Genomic DNA, 17,806 nt, shown 5'->3' on the forward strand with positions numbered 1-17,806 from the left:
GTTTAAACCATATTTATAAATTCTGAAATCATAAATTGCACTACACCGTACGGTTTGAGAAAATTTCAAACCGCATATTTTACTTTAGTGCGGGGTGGTGTTGGCGGTTTGTACGGTGTAAGTAGTTTGATGAACACACCTTTGTAAATAACAAAAGATGGTTTAAGCTTTCTTCTTGCTCTCAATAAAATCAACAAAATGTATACTGATGTTTTCAAAAGCTAGAATAAATGTACTCATATTCAATTATTGGACATGTACAGTTGACTTTGCTAAAAAACAAAACACGTGTACAGTTGTACACAAAGTAAATAAAAATGAAAAGTTCAATGAAATAATAATAATTGATAAATAATTTAATGCAAGAACATTAAAATATTGGTCTTTTTTAATTACTTGATAGGTAGGTTAGTCTAAACAAATCATGCAAATAGGACAAACATTCACATATAAAGATTATAGAATCGCTAGCTAATTATAGAGCGTCACCTCTTAGTGTGCATCTATTAATTTGGCCTAAACACATAAATAAATGCAATGACTTCAATCCAAATCGACTGGATTTTGAGTATGTTTGTAATCTGAGTCTCTGTTTAAGGTAATTATATTTTTGAATATGCACATCTTTTGTGTCTCTTTCTTGGTAATTCTTATTACAGGTATGTAATTCATATGATATGAACTAATTTAATGCAATGGTTATTGCAGATATAAGAAAATGGGAGATGAACAATCACAATCACAAAGCTTGGGAGATGAGCTATGGGATTCATGGAATCTTCGAGCTTGTCTTATAATAAGCCTCTCCCTACAATTCTTTCTGTTGTTTGCAGCTTCATTGAGGAAAATATGCAAATCCAACTTCGTACACTTGTTCATATGGCTTGCCTACACCCTATCAAATTGGATTGCTGCTTATGGTCTTGGTCAAACTGTCAGAAAGCCAACTAGAAATCTCCTTGATCCAAACAAAAGTGGAGACCTTTACATGTTTTGGGCACAGTTTCTTTTGTTGCATCTTGCTGGTCCTGATAGTATTACAACTTTTTCAACTGGGGATAGTGGAGTCTGGTTAAAGTCACTCACTGGACTCATTTCTCAAGTTTTGGCAACTATTTATAGCTTCATTCTCGTTGCAATTTCTAGAAAGGATAAGCTATGGTTCCCAACAATCCTAGTGTTTGGGGTTGGACTTATCAAGTCATGGGAGAGGGTTATAGCTCTGCTCAATGCAGGGTTTGATCAATTTGGAGAAACTCTTTTACCAAAACCAGATCCAGGTTGTGACTATGAAGAAGCTGTTTCAACTTACTCAGCAACAAGGGGTGTACAAGTTGAAATGGAACCAGAAAAAAAGATAGCCTCAAATTATAACAATGAGCAAGAAATTTTGCTAGGCCGTGATGAGAAAATAGATGAGTTGAAAGTACTAAAATCTGCACATTATTTCTTTGAGAAGTTTAAGATACTCTTTACTGGCTCATTTTTGAGCTACCAAACTCGAGAAACAAGCCGCGATTATTTTCTTCGGTGTAGAAATTCAACTGTTGCTTTTAGATTGATTGAGTATGAACTCAGCTTCTTGCATGATCTTATGCACACCAAAATGTCTGTGTTACAGAACATGTTTGGATACATTCTTAGGATTGTTTGTTTCTCCTCTGTTTCGGTTGCATCTGTGTTGTTTCTCTTAACAGATAAACGCGGATATACTGGGTTTGATGTTGGACTTACTGAAGCTTTGCTCTTGGGAACCATTCTCTTTGATGTCATCTCTATAATTATGCTCCTATTTTCTGAATGGGGCATCCTTAGAATCTCATTGGTTAGATATCTTACTCCATCATGTATTTGGAAAAGAAAGAGATGGTCAAGAACAGTTTTCCAATACAACATGCTCAACTACAGCTCATCTAACTGGTTTACACAACTGGTCTATAAAGTTTCTAGATTTTTGTTGACATTAACAGGATCCGTTGAAAAAATGAGAGCAATGATGTCTTCCTCCTTAGTGATTGTCACCAAAGAAAAGGAAGACTTCATTTTCAACAAGCTTAAGATGTTATCTTCAAAAGTAAAGGATTTAAAAGTTGCTAAAGAAGCTTGTTCACAAAGAGGCCTTTTGGCCCTTTTGCAGCATAGTAGAAGCTATTCTAAACTTGAATGGAGTATTAGAGAATTCCAATATTTGGAGAGCCTTCTTCTATGGCACTTAGCTACTGAGCTTTGCTATCATAATCTTAGTGAGGAAGAGCAGAAGAGAAATGAGTATGTTGGTATTTCTCAGCTTCTTTCAAATTACATGTTTTATCAACTTGTTGTCCAACCTACTTTGCTATCCCAAGAAATGGGAAATTTCTCCATAGTACTACAAGACACTCAGGCAGAGACAAGGAAGTTTTTCAAGAAACACTCGATTTCAAATCATAAGGAAGCTTGTGAAAAGTTGAGGTTAGTAAAAACGCCATACAGAGCGGCTGTTGTGAAGGGAACCAAGAGCAAATCTCTGTTGTTTGACGCCTGCATTCTCTCGAAAGAGCTTCGAAATCTGGAGGAGCAGCAGTGGGAGTTGATGGCTCAAGTGTGGGTTGAGTTGATGTCTTATGCGGCCATTAATTGCAGCCCGGCCACACATGCGCAGCAGCCTAGTAAAGGCGGGGAGCTTTTGAGTTTTACTTGGTTACTCATGTATCATTTGGGTTTAGGAACACAATTTTCTGACCAGGTACCACATGGTTAAGGAAGGCATGTTACTCAAAATTTGCTAGTTTTAATTACTGCTCTTGTATTCTATCAATTAGATGTATATTGTTTTCTTATGTTTTGAATGAATATTATTAATCATTTAAGCTTTCACTTGTTTAAATCGTTCTCCAATTTCTTTTAAATTTCTTTTATACTATATTACAAATTTCTTTAACAATAAGTAAATAATGAAATATTTGTATGAAAATTTCAGCCACTAACAACATTTCCAAACTGAACAATTTTAATCTAGGTGTTTGCTATTAATTTTAATATTAAATTTAGTTTGATTGCTTTTAAATTAATATTATCTTAGTGTAAACTCAACAATTTAATTAGACTTGAATCAGTCTAACTACAGTTAACCAATCTAATTCAATTACCAAACACCATATTTTAATGTCTTTATTAATTATTGTTGACTTATCCTTTTCATAAATTACATATATAATATAGGGAAACTCTGTTTGTTTCGTCGTATTTGCATGATTCATTTGTATTTATTCTCAAAATAATCTTTTTTTCTTTTTAGTCTTTTAGATCTATTTTAGTGATTATTCGTTCAGTTTGCATGGATTATTGTGCTTAACTAAAAATAGCCAAAGTTTTACAAATTTTTGAACCAAAAACTACCAATCATGGCGGAAGGAAACCTTGTGGGCGTTGTTGATCGGATTCAACGATTGTTGGAGTGTTTAGATTTGAAGGATATTACAGAAAAACAGAGACTTGATGAGATTAAGAAAGATTTTTCAATGCTACGAGGTTCATTTGATGATGCAGAGTTGAAGAAGAAGCTTTATAGTGATAAGTTACTATTAAAAGATTCACTTGCTGATGTTGATGACTTACTCACAAAAATGTTGGCACTCACTTGGAGAACACGCCACGTGTCAGCACCCAAAAAGCTAATCATGATGATGAAGATGATGATGAATACCACCACTACTTTCTTCAACTCAATCTCTTCCAAAATGGACAACGCCATGCAAATCGTGAAACAGCTACAAAACTCATCGGTTCCAGAGGCAGAGGCAGAGGCAGAGGAAGAGCAGAGAGGAAATGTTGGTGGAGAAATTATAGTTGTGGGGAGGGATCATCACCTAGCACAAATCACAGAAAAGTTGTTGAAGAAGGATGATGATGATGTTGAAGACAAGAATTTAATGGTGATTCCAATTGTGGGTATTGGAGGAGTAGGCAAAACAATAATTGCTATGCTCATTTGTGATGACCAAAGGGTAAAATCACATTTTGATCTTACAATTTGGGTGTCTCTTGGTGTTGCCTTTGATGTAAAAGCCATTATGAAACAAATTATTTCATTTATAACACATAATTACCCAACTATCTCTGATTTTAAGGAACTGCAAGCTCTTGTTTTTTCAGAAATAAGGCGAAAGCGATTTCTCCTTGTTCTTGATGATGTCCCGCCCAATGTTGATGAACAATCATGGAAGGTACTGTTACATATTTGACTCAAATTAATTTTAAATAATTTATGTGTCAAATTTTTTTGATAAGTTTTCGAATGGTCAGGGCAGTTATTTTGGTTATGGTAGTTAATTCGGTTAGGGGTTGTCCTAACTAACCGAGCACTATATATAGGAGCCTATGGACTCATTTGAGGGTGATCAAGTTTAGGGACACAAACAGATTGAAATGAATTCTCTTAGTATTTTAGTTGAGAGTGAGAGTTGTAAAAAGGCTTTTCCATGTGTTTGATTAGATAGCCTCAAGTAAGATTGTGTTTGTAATTGGTGTTTACCACCATTGGTGGGTGCCATTGTGTTCTTGATCCAAGTATTGTAATCTTCATCATGCCAAGCCAATCAATAACAAAGATAATTACAGCCAACAGAGCTGTTTCTACTTGTGGATTAGATCCAAGTTTTAACCGAAACTAGTGGTTGAACCTCATTAAACTTCTGTCCATTTCATTTTCTGTTATTTTAGTTTCTTTTATGTTCTTGTATTCTTGAAATAAGTGAAATATGCAGTCTTTGTGGGTTTGTTATTTTTATCAAACCTAGTAAATTTTCCTTTATTATTTTGCTGCGCTTAAAGTTTATTATTTTTCCGAACAGGTGCTAACAAGTGAGATACTATCAGCTGGTGCAAATGGAAGTAGAATTATTGTAACTACTCGTCATACAAAGGTTGCAGAGATTACTGGTAAGAACCAACTATATCACTTAGAGGAGCTACATGAAAAGGAAGCTTGGTTACTATTCCAAAAAGTGGCCGTGAGAGAAGAAGAAGAACTAACTGACCCGGAAATGATTGAGATTGGACAAGGAATTGCGAAAAGATGCCGCGGAATCCCTTTCCTCATAACAGCAATAGGAAGCTTATTGCGTATTAAGAAAACAAAACAAGAGTGGAAATTGTTTTTTGATGAGTTTTCAATGATAATAGAGACTGAAAATAATGCATTGGCAATTCTTCAGTTGAGCTATGATCATTTACCATTTGCTTTGAAAGATTGTTTTGCTTATTGTGCAATTTTCCCAAAAGATTATGAGATTGATGTAGACACACTCATAACTTTGTGGATGTCACAGGGGTTTATTGTTATTACTGAGTCAGATCAAGATCAGGACAATAATGAACAACAAGATCTTGAGAGATTGGGTTATAAGTATTTTGTGGATTTACATGGAAGATGTTTCTTTCATGAAATTGAGCAAGATGAGTTGGGTTACATAAAAAAATGCAGAATGCCTAACTTAATGCATGATCTTGCTAAACAAATAGCTGGGAAAGCTTATGCTACTTTAATCTTAAAGGAAGATAGAATTGATGATGCAACACTTGTTCGACATGTATCATTTGATTTTCATTTAGATTCATCATGGCAGATTTCAATCCCATCTTCTGACTTGAAAAGGATTCGAAGTCTGTTTTTGCCTTGGCAATATCAGCGGGCAATTGAAGGCGGATCAAGTCAGTCTATTTGTGATGTAATTCCAAAATTCGAGTGGCTTCGAATGTTGGATTTGCATAACACAGGCATCAAGAAATTACCTGATTCTATTAGTGAGTTGAAGCTTTTGTGTTATTTGGATCTGTCTCAAAATGGTGATATTAAGGCATTGCCAAAGTCTATTTGTGGGCTATATTTTCTGCAGACTTTGAAACTCAACCACTGCAGTAATCTTCAAACACTTCCCAGAGGCATTACGAGGTTATTTAATCTGAGACATCTCGAAAACAAATCATGTCATTGTTTAACTCGGATGCCAAGAGGACTAAGTCAGCTATCAAATCTTCGAACATTGTCAGAATTCGGGCTGAGTAAGGACAACCCCTCAAAGCCAAAAGGAAAGCTCGACGAACTAAGTTGTCTAAACTACTTGAGAGGAGAGATCAAAATAAAAAATTTGAGAAATCCCAAAGATGATAAGACAGCAGCAGCAAACATGAAAGGAAAAAAAGATGTTTTATCTTTGATTTTGATTTGGGATATTAACTCTTCTGTTAATGAAGCTGATTGTGAAGAAGCACTAGAAGATCTTGAGCCACATCCAAACTTGAGAGAGCTGTCAATATCTACTTATGGTGGTAGCAAGTTTTCGAGTTGGCTTCCATTGCTTAAAAATCTAGTGAAATTATCAATATCGAGATGCAACAGATGCCATTGCCTACCGCGGCTGGATCAGTTGACTAATCTTCAAGTATTGGTAGTAGATGAGTTGATGAATCTGGAATACATTATGGATGAAACACCATCATCAACAACAACATGGTTTTCATCATTGAAAGAGCTGAGACTTACTAATTTGCCACAACTAAAGGGATGGTGTAAAGATAACTCATGTGAAAATGCTACATTTAGTTGTCTTTCTAGATTGGTGGTTGAAGATTGTCCTTGTCTTACTTCCATGCCTCTGTTTCCATGTTTAGAAGAACTACTAGTGCTCAAAAACACAAGTTGGGAGCCATTCAAACGAACTGTGACAACAGCAATAGAAGAGAAAAGAGCTCTAACATCTCAATTGGAAGTGTCATCATCATCACCAATGTCGTCATCATCACCAATGTCGTCATCATCACCATTGTGGTCATCATCACCATCTAGTACTCTCACCAAGAGCAAGTCACGGAGAAGCCCTCGCCGAACAAAGTCATTAAATATGAAACCAAAATCACCTTCTTTTAAAAAAGTTTCTCGGTTTCATGTTTCTCGACCAAAACCAATTTCTTCCACAGTTGCTCTTGACTCCACATTGAAGACACCAGTTCCAACTCCACAGAATATTTCATCATCAACAACAACAACAGCAATAGTCACTCCTCTCTCGAAATTGAGGACACTACATATCATTGACATGCCCAATTCTGATCCAAATATGTGGAAGTCCCTTCACAGCCTCCGTTCTGTGACATTGGATAATGTTGCTGACATAAATGATTATCTTAAAGGAGGACTTAGACAAGTGACCAGCCTGCAACAACTCCATATTTTGCGCTGTTATAATTTAGTGGAAATCGAAACTTGGATAGATGACTTCAAAACTCTCAGCAAAATTTCAATCAAATTATGTCCCCAGTTAAGAATACCACATGATAGAATTGACCTCATCACTTCCTCAAATGTGAAGGTTGAGCACTGCCCTCGAGTTACTCACATTGAAAGAGTACTTCAAGATCAGTTACATATGGTAGTTTGATTAATTCACATTTTTCTCATTTTCTTTTAATTTTTTATTTACAACTATGTTTTTGCTTATTAAGGTGAGACAGCCTGGAGTAATGGTGAATCTTCTCCTGCTAGAGAGAAATAAATGTCTGAGTTTGTATTACTATAGTCTATAGCCTCCTTGTACTGTGTAATTCTAGTATTCATTGTTTTCTAATAATAAAATTGAGAACTCATATCATATAATTTTTATAAATAATACTTATTCTTGACACTATGGAATGCCTTATTTCAGCTTCTAGCATCAGTTATATAATCCCTTATTAGATTTTGGTTGTGTTGTGTGGCTTAAATCGTTGGTTTGTGTTTTTTTTTCTGGTTTGAACAAATTGTTGTTCCATTTTAACTGGCTCTCTATCTAGTATTGATAAAACCGTGTTTTTGCAAATGTCAGTTGTATATAAGAAAATATAAAGACTGTAAGCGTTTGCAGCAGCAGAAAGTAATTCTGCTACAGCAAAACTGAACAGGCAGAATATAAAATATTTGCAGAAAAATAAATAACTTGACACAAGAGATTTATACGTGGTATCAGTGTTCTCACGAACACTCCTAGTCCACGGGGCCACGTCCAGAGAATGAAATCAATTAATAAAGTATCAAAATTACAAAGACAATTGACTTAAACAAGTTTAGACTCCCTCTAAAGTATTGCCGCAATCCTTTGTAATCCACTTTATGAATCTGACTTCTTGAAACACCTTCAAGCCCGAACTCCCTTCGTCTTTGAAGTGTGAGTGCTTACTTCCTCCCGAAGTAAGGCTTCAACAAGTCTTCTCCCGAAGACCAAGTGCTTACTTCCTCCCGAAGTAAGGCTTCAACAAGTCTTCTCCCGAAGACCAAGTGCTTACTTCCTCCCGAAGTAAGGCTTTATCAAGTCTTCTCCCGAAGACCAATCTCTTGTTCAGTCAAGTAGTTCTTCACAACCTCTAGGATAGAGTAAGAACAGAAATAGAACAACTAGAACCTAGATGAACAACTAGGCTCTCACAAAACAAAGAAAGACTCTCTTCTCTCAAAAGATAAATGTAGAAAATGAATAATGGAAGAGGTAATTCGAATGGTTGCTCTCTAGGCTCTATTTATAGATCATAGAAACCAAAGAGGCAACCACAAGTTCGAATTAGCAGCAGTACAAAAACTTTCCAAAAGAAACACGATCTGCTACATCAGATTCGGATGCTGACGAAGCAGATCTGCCCAGAAACGGGAAACTTACTAAAATCGGGTCCGATCTTCTTTTAAAGCTTGATTCCTGCCAAAAACAGATTAGATATTCTGATTGTATCAAGATACAATCGAAATCAATAAGGAAAAGACAATAAACAAAGTTTCCCTAAAAAAGACAACTTTCCAAAAGAGAATTCCTTCTCTTTTGAGAAGTTTTCAACAAAGGAAAGTTCAGCTGAAAGTGCAACTTTCCAAACAAGGAAAATGGCAACTAATAACCGAATAAAAGAAGTAAGAATTCGAAACTGAATGCATAGCAATCTTACCATAAAAAGGAAAAATTATTTTGTCACCTAACTTGCCAAAAAAAGACTTTACAATCTCCCCCTTTGGCACTTTAGATGAACAAAATAATTTTTAACAAAAAGTACCTGCACAGCAAAGTTAGCAAGAGCAAAAGATACTACTCCCCCTGAGTAACACAATCAAATATCACAATAAAAACAAAAACATGCTAACTTTAAACATTAAGTTCACAAGTACTAACAAACCACAACTCCCCCTGAAAAAAAGGGTCCAGAGTTGGGCAACAAACCAAAAAATAAATATCTCTCCCCCTTTTTGTTTATCGGAGTGCCAAAGTAAACAAAGAACAAAAACTAGACCAAAGGTTAATTAAAAAGAGACAAACGAAAAACACTCTAATCTTTGTAGAGTTTAACCAAAGTGGACAGTTGCCTGGACATGCTATGCTGGACATCTGCCATTGCTTCAAGACGAGTGTACACATTCTGAAGTTCAGACTTGACTTCCAGGAGTTCTGCTGCAGCAGAGCCTGAACTTGCACCAGCAGAAGCAGCAGCAGCACCAGCCTTTGGCCGTTTTTGAAACACACCATCAAAGTATTCAGAGGGTTGGAATGTAGGTCCAGTGATGGGAGGCTCAAGTGTTTCATGAGCTTGGGCCACATTCTTCTGAGAAGATAAAACCTTATAGATTAGATTTGGAAATACAAGTTTGAAGGTTGGCTTTTTACCTCTTCGGAAGGAGACAATCTGGTTTAGGATATGAGAGGCTAGATCAATGGAAGTTCCAGAGGTGATGCGATATAAGAGTGTAGCCACTTCTTGAGACACCACGGTCTTGTTAGAATTTGGAACCCAATTGCTTAGTGCAAACCGCATAAGGGAAGCATGAGCAAAAGTGAGGTGAGTGATTCGAAGACTCTCCCCTGGTTTCAATTCTGAACGAGCACCAGTGAGTTCAGAGTGCATCAACTCACGATCCATGGACATCACAGCATTATTTGTAATTGTTCTAAATCTGATCGTGCAAACTCATATATTAAACACAATATTCCACCTTGAAACTGTTCTCTGTTTTTTTTCTTTCTTATTGGTTGGTGTTAATTCGCCCCGATGATTCAAGTGTCATGGTTTAGCAGAAATACCACTTCTATCTTTGTGTGATTGCAGATATACCATTTCTGTCATTGACCCACTTTTTAGCTTTATAAATGCAGATGTTTATATAATATTAACACTTTACAGAATATTTATAGATATAAAATTACATTACAATGCTGTGTTAAAAAAAGAACTAAATAGAATAATCTACTACTCCAATAATAAATTTATTTACAATTTTATAATTACACTAATATTAGTTTTAATACATTATTAAATAATATTTCAAATATAAATATTTAATTTTTTCAAACAAAAAATTTGTAATCTTTAAAAATAAAATACATTCAAAATCTTCAAAAGACTAAAATCTTAAATGAAACTAGCAATACGTGGCTCGACACGTACATTCACCTAGTATATAAAAAAGTCTAGAAGAGGTGATAAGCTTTCTTTATTCTTTTTGTGTTTTGTTTTTTGATTTTTTTTTTTGAAATAGAAACTTTCTCTATTCTATATTATTTTTTTTCACATTTTTATTGCCTTTTAAATCATTTGTAAATTATAATTATAATATTTATTAGTTTAATATTGTGAGTAGTGTCATAAATTTTGTTTAATATGGCTTGACTTGGCACGTCTATGAATTATTGTCACATAAAAAGTTGACTTGGAGTCGATATATTTTTTTTTTATCCTTTCTAAACCAATTGTTTAAATTCTTATCATATTTCAATTGACATTATTAAGATACCCCAATTTTTCTGAATAGATTTTTATATATATTTTATTCACAACTGCCATAACCTACCTTTGTACGCCTTTTCAATTTCAATAAACATTTTTTCGAGCCAATTGGTTGGTAGTTAAAATAGAGTACACAAACAATGTTAAAAGTAGGGTTATACATCGGTCGGTTTAGTCGGTTTATACTATATATTTTCCAATCCGACATAAAAATCGGGTTGTAAAATTCTCATGCAAACTGCCCAATTAAAAAAAAAAAAATTCTGTACCCGACCGACGGTTTGGGCGGGTTAAACCGAATTAAGATGTTTTTTCCCTTAATATATATATATTATATAATATATAATAATATATAATATAATACATAAATGAGGATGATAGTTGGATAGAGAGAGAGAGGCAGGCTGAGAGTAGAGGCTGAGAAGATGAAGGTAACGAGAGAGAGAGAGAGAGAGAGAGAGAGAGAGAGAGAGAGAGAGAGAGAGAGAGAACGCGTGAAGTGAACTAGCGAGAGAGAGAGAGGCAGGCTGAGAGACTAAAATTTAGGGTTTGGGAACGCGTGAAGTGAACTAGCGAGAGAGAGAGAGGCAGGCTGAGAGACTAAAATTTAGGATTTGGGATTTCTTTTAATATATATTATTATATATTATATAATATATATATATAAAATTAAAAAAAAAAAAAACTGAAAATCGGGTTAAATCGGTTTGAGCGGTTTCATTGGGCGGTTTGGGTCAAAATTCAACTCACCCAATTTACAGATTGGGCGGTTTAGAATTTTGTCAAGTGTATTTTTTATCGGTTTTGTCAGTTTTGTTTAGTCGGGTTATTCGGGTTGGGAGGTTTACGAAAATTTCTGTACAGCCCTAGTTAAAAGTGTTGATCTTTTTAATTGGAGCATTGCTATTGCTGAACATCTTTTATAAGTGATACTATACGATTAGTTAACGATATTTTTTAAAAGTTGTTTTGTTAAGTTATCACTACAAATTAGTACCGAATATAACATTATATGAAAATAATAATATATAATATTATACAATACAATATAACACAATACTATACAATACTATGTATAAAAAAACCATTACTAAACATAGGAATCTCATCTCACTTTTTCTTTCTCTTTGTTTCCTTTAAGGATGTTCATCCTTACAATTCCAATTGATTGCAATAAATGAGTACTTTCTTCTTTAATATATTTGGCTCACTAGTCTTTAAGAAAGTTTCAATATCTAATAATAATAATTTGTAAATCATTCTTAAATAATTTTTATATATATAAAAAAAAAGGTCTTGAAGAGGTGATTCTTTATGTTATTTTTTATTCACTTTTAAATCATTTGTAAATTAGAATAATAATACTTAATATCGTGTGTAGTGTCATAAATTATGTTTAATAGGATGATACATGTTGATTACAACCTCCTATACTTTTTAGTTAATTTTTATGTTCAAAATTATATGCCTAGTTTTAATTTTGTAATTAAAGTTAGTAAAGTCTAATATAAAATGTACTGTAGTTACCTTTAACAATGGAGTCAAGAACAGATAAATCCTAGCTTTTTTCTGTTAGAGATATTATAACAATGGAAGAAAATCAAGATTTATTACAACTCTATTGTAAAATAATACAAGGACTAAAATAAGAGATTGATTAAATATATGTTACAATACATATATATACACTATATATTATATATATATGAAAGGTAGAAGAGAAGATTACAACACATGCAATATAAAATATGTATATATATAATAAGAGAATAATATATATATAAACACTCACTCACAACCTTGAGTGTAGATTAGTGGGGATCACCATGACTTGAACAAGGTATTACACCTTTGTCCAAAAGCTTATTTCCCCCTATCTCTAAGCACTAAAGGAACTCTCTAGGAAATAGCTTTGGGAATTATCAAGCCTTAGGGTTTTCTAGCAAAGTGCTTTCTTGATAGAAAAACTTTTTCTCTCAATGAGCACATTAGACTCCTTTATATAGTGTTTAGGTGATCACTCTTAGGATTCAAAACACACCATTTCATTTCTCTCATAAAATGAGCATTAATATAGTTTGTAACAACTATATTTCAAACCATTTGAATCCTATCATCAAATTGTGTAACAACCCTTTTATTACACTAATAATGTGTGATCAACACATGAGTTACAAGTGACAACAAATTGTAACTCCTCTTCAAGTTACAACATGTAGGTTACAAAAGTGTAGGTTATAAAATCATAGGTTACACATTTATTTACCATACACTTAATATATATTATTCACATAATATTATATATTACCACATTTTAATCTACATATTATTATATTAAAAATAATATAACAATCCCCCACTAGATTAAAATGTGTGACACACTTGTAACACACTTGTAACATTTATTTAATCAATCAAAATATTATATCAAAATATAATATTCCCCCACTTTGATTGAATAAATACACACTTTTAAAGAAGTCTTGCTTAGGTGCATTAGGTAAAATGTCTTTCGACTTGAATTTTACCTTAGTGTAGTTACCACAAAGTTTGATGAAATTTTGGTTGCCGTAGCATTGAACCATTATTCCTTTAGTTCAAACCGGTGATAACACACACACCCTTGCTAATGCTCACTTGAGACCGCATGTCTCGCTCTTGCACCGTTAATGGCCATGTGCAAAATTCCAATTCATGGACTCTCTAGAGAATAACTCCCAATTCTCATAAGAGGCGGCACCACCTCTAGTCCATATAGGTGGAGTTTTAGTGTCTCACCACTCTTTAGACACTTCTTAAGCTTAAGTGAGTTTTCTTAAGCTTAAGCTCCATTAAAAAAACCTTTCGGTTTTAATCCTCAATTTTCACCACATGTACTCATTCATAGATGAGACAATTGAGTACCATATTCACTCTATTGACTTGTTATTACCTATTGAACTTAAGACTAGATGTTTACTAGTGTTAAGATAGGTTACCATCAATGAGCAAAACACTAAGGGAGTTTAGGTCTCATCCCTCGAAAATTCATGCTTTAATCTTGTACGGAGATTAAGCGATTTGTTATAACCTCTCACTATTGATTCCATGTGAATCATGCATGCCAAAATATAGTGTTCACTTTGTGACCACTTTTCTCCTTAAGTACTTAAGCTTTGAAAATTCAATCATAAAAGATTAATTTTCACACAACTCAAATTCTCAATAATTTTGATACCATGCATATCAAAATTAAACACTAATTTAGACACCAAACATGTCTAAATTATACTTTATTTTAAGATACCAAGCATGTCTCAAATTCTCATATTAGAGTATCACCCCCACACTTTCACATTTCACTATCAAGATAATATCTTGATTTTAAAATATAGAAGACCACTTTGTCTCTATAACTCTTTTAATTAATTTCCTTCTTGAAATTATTTTCACTTAACTTTGACACCAAAATATGTCAAAATTTTACATATACACATAGCCAAATTTGATTTAGAATTTGAATTCAAAATCAAATAAATTAATCAATAACGTCTCAACACATTTTGATTAAATTTGTGGCTCACCCCCACATTTTTACCATAAAGTGTATATAAAATATCACTTTTGTGTATTTTCCTCTTCAAATGACTCTTTAAGGCCACTTTAAAAATACCATTTGACATTTTTAGTTTTCTCAACAAAACTAAAATATCAAACTCACATTACTACTCATAAAATAATGTGATTATTTTTACTCATAATTTTAAGGTTATCTCCTTATTGAGATTAGCCCAAAATTATACCAAAGTTAACAAAATTCTCATCAATTTTGTTCACAACTTTGATCATTTAAGATTCAAAATTGCTTCTCCAATTTTGTTATCTTTTCACTATTTTTGAATCCACATTGATTCATTAACTTTTGAGTCCAAAATTGCTCTTCCAATTTATGGCTCATTTCACAAGTTTGGATTCACTTTTAATCCATTTGTTCTTGCTTATGACAATGCAAGTCCAATAAAAGTGTAACTCTCATAGTCCACTTTTTCTTATCTCAAATATGAGATGATTATCTCTTATAACCCAATAAAAGATGTAACTTCTCAAAAGCCATCTTTTATTATCTCATAAAGTGAGATGTTCACCACCAAATTGAAAAAGAATTTAAAATATTCTTTATTCTCAAAATAAATGATAATAATTCTCACAATAATAATAAACCCTATTTTATTACTACCAACATTATTATCATGCTATGTAACTCATATATTAATATAATATGATATGTATATTACTAATTAACATCTCATATGTAACATACACATAATATCAATATTAAATTAATAAATACATATGTTACATATCTCATATATATAACATATATACTATAATATACATATATATCATATGCACATAATATATACATTAATTACACAACTATATATGTTACATACCTCACACATATATAACATATATATACACTTTAATATGCATGATATATATTATATATATTATATATACATGTCTCATATAAATACATAGAAAATAAGTATTTCTACATATTTAATCTCACAATATATATATTATGTCATATCTCATCATATATGTAATACACATAACTCATATACATGTTATATATTATATATCTCATATATATACAAATACAAACATGTAATAAATTCAAATATCATATTATATATCACTATATATTATATGATATAAACTCATGATCACATATATGTCACATATATATAACTCATATATATATATATTATATATTACTATCATATAAATAGTAAATCACATAATATTCACCATCATGCTCACCCATGAATGGCTTTCACATAAAATCTCTTATCCTTGTATTCTCACAATCTTGATTTATCACCTCTTCCATTGAAAAGGGATAAGCTTTTGATTGTTAGAGATATTATAACAATGGAAGAAAATCAAGATTTATTACAACTCTATTGTAAAATAATACAAGGACTAAAATAAGAGATTGATTAAATATATGTTACAATACATATATATACACTATATATTATATATATACATATTTTATATTGCATGTGTTGTAATCTTCTCTTCTACCTTTCATATATATATAATATATAGTGTATATATATGTATTGTAACATATATTTAATCAATCTCTTATTTTAGTCCTTGTATTATTTTACAATAGAGTTGTAATAAATCTTGATTTTCTTCCATTGTTATAATATCTCTAACATTTTCTCTGAGTGACAATATTTATATAAAATTTTATATTTTATTAAATATTTGATATTTATTTTGTAGGTATTTTATTAGTGAGTTGGAAGTTACAACTCTTAGTTTATTAGAAGGGGTTTTATTTTATTTTTTTTATTTTTTTTATATTAAAGTTTTATTGGCTAGTTCTCCTGGAGTATCTCTACATACTCTTAGGAAAGATAATGAATTTTTATAGATGGAAGAAAATACTCCACTGCTTGCGTAACGTTGTTATCTTTGTTATTTTAACTTGTATCGGTTTCCTTACAAAAAACATTATATGTTGAAATATATATTTTTTTTTATTTTTTTATAGCGATATTATAGTTACACTATTATCTTTGTAATTTTTTGAAAAATTTTAAATAGTTCACAATACCGAAACACAGATATTCTGATATTCTAGTTTACCCCGCTTGTTTTAAAAAAAAAAAATTAAACTTATTTTCAGCATTGTAAACTATTAAAAGATTTTCAAAAATTCATAGAGATGATATTATAAATATATTGAACACTCCCTTTAAAAATATTCCAACATTGTGTTTTGGGACACGAAAATTAACTAAAATATTGTAATACCAGGTTATAATAGTTGACGAAAATTGGCACGTCTATGAATTATTGTCACATAAAAGGTTGACTTTGAGTCGATATATATTTTTTCTTTTTCTAAACCAGTTGTTTAATTCTGAATTAATTTTTGTTAAATATTTTATTCAAAACCACCGTAACCTACCTTTCAGGGCCGGCCCTAGGCATAGGCGGGCTAGGCCCGTGCCTAGGGCCCACACTTTCGGGGGGCTAAAAATAAAAAAAAAATATATATATTAGACTTTTATTTAAGTAAAATTTAAGTATATTATAAACAATAAATATTTATAGCTTAGTTTGTTGAGGTGGATGGCGTAAGATAAGTCGTAGGGTTCAAATCCCATAACACTCTTCTTTTAATTTTTTTTTATATATTTTTGAGGGCCCCAAAATTTAATTTGTCTTGGGCCCATATATTTTCAGGGCCGGCCCTGCTACCTTTGTACGCCTTTTCAATTCAATAAACCTTTTTTCAAGACAATTGGTTGGTAATTAAAATAGAGTACACAAACATAAAATAGAGTACACAAACAATGTTAAAAGTCTTGATCATTACATTTTTTCTTATGTTTCATTTTATTTTAAAATGAAATAGTCATTCCACCAAAATAATACAAAAGATATTCCATTGGAAGAATATTTCAATATTTTAAAATACAACCAAACAAAGAAATATAACGAAAATTATTTCCTTTCTATTCTATTTCATTTCATTACCTCCAACCAAACTCGACCAAATTTTTTGATAATTCATGACTGCACAGTGGAAATTAGTGATGTTTGTTTGGTTTATGAATTTGGGGTAAATAAAAATGGTGATGATCATTTGTTACTGAAATGATTGTCACCAATCACAAATTGGGGATCCAAGCATGTAAGGATCAGTGAGCTCATTGGGTTAGTCTAGAGTTAGTTACCAATGGGGAAAAAGCATCATTATTCATTACATAATAATCATGTGCTGAAAAAAACCCCAAGGCACTATCCAATTTCATACACATTCATATCAAACTATGAAATCATAATACAATAACGTCATCAGAGATAAATAAACAAACCAAACATCAACCACACAAAGCAAAGAAAAAATTGAACATTAATAATCAAAACCAGGGGAAGATAATATGATGAAGCTATTATTTATTGAGTGTACTAGTTGCCAAGAACCAATCAACAATACCTCAAACAACAGGGGAGCTTGAGTAAA

General features: G+C 32.2%; 2 protein-coding genes across 2 annotated transcripts; both read left to right on the top strand.

The window, feature by feature from the left end:
* The first annotated feature begins 483 nt into the window (after window positions 1-483).
* LOC115709123 (uncharacterized) lies at window positions 484-2,851 on the top strand. The gene is made up of 2 exons (XM_030637159.2): window positions 484-598; window positions 709-2,851. Exon 2 carries the CDS (start codon window positions 719-721, stop codon window positions 2,738-2,740), a length of 2,022 nt encoding a protein of 673 aa, XP_030493019.2. The 5' UTR covers window positions 484-598; window positions 709-718; the 3' UTR covers window positions 2,741-2,851.
* A 532-nt stretch (window positions 2,852-3,383) lies between these two features.
* Window positions 3,384-7,418, top strand: LOC115709502 (putative disease resistance protein RGA3). The gene is made up of 2 exons (XM_061111372.1): window positions 3,384-4,205; window positions 4,833-7,418. Exons 1-2 carry the CDS (start codon window positions 3,384-3,386, stop codon window positions 7,416-7,418), a joined length of 3,408 nt encoding a protein of 1,135 aa, XP_060967355.1.
* The last annotated feature ends 10,388 nt before the right edge of the window (window positions 7,419-17,806 follow it).

This window comes from Cannabis sativa, chromosome 3 (genome assembly GCF_029168945.1).
Source record: "Cannabis sativa cultivar Pink pepper isolate KNU-18-1 chromosome 3, ASM2916894v1, whole genome shotgun sequence".
Classification (NCBI taxonomy): Eukaryota; Viridiplantae; Streptophyta; class Magnoliopsida; order Rosales; family Cannabaceae; genus Cannabis; species Cannabis sativa.

Excerpts from the sequence above, each read along its gene's own strand:
- LOC115709123 (XM_030637159.2), top strand. The coding sequence starts at position 719 with ATGGGAGATGAACAATCACAATCACAAAGCTTGGGAGATGAGCTATGG.
- LOC115709502 (XM_061111372.1), top strand. The coding sequence starts at position 3,384 with ATGGCGGAAGGAAACCTTGTGGGCGTTGTTGATCGGATTCAACGATTG. Across the intron at positions 4,206-4,832 it reads TTGATGAACAATCATGGAAG|GTGCTAACAAGTGAGATACT; the intron begins GTACTGTTACAT and ends TTTTCCGAACAG.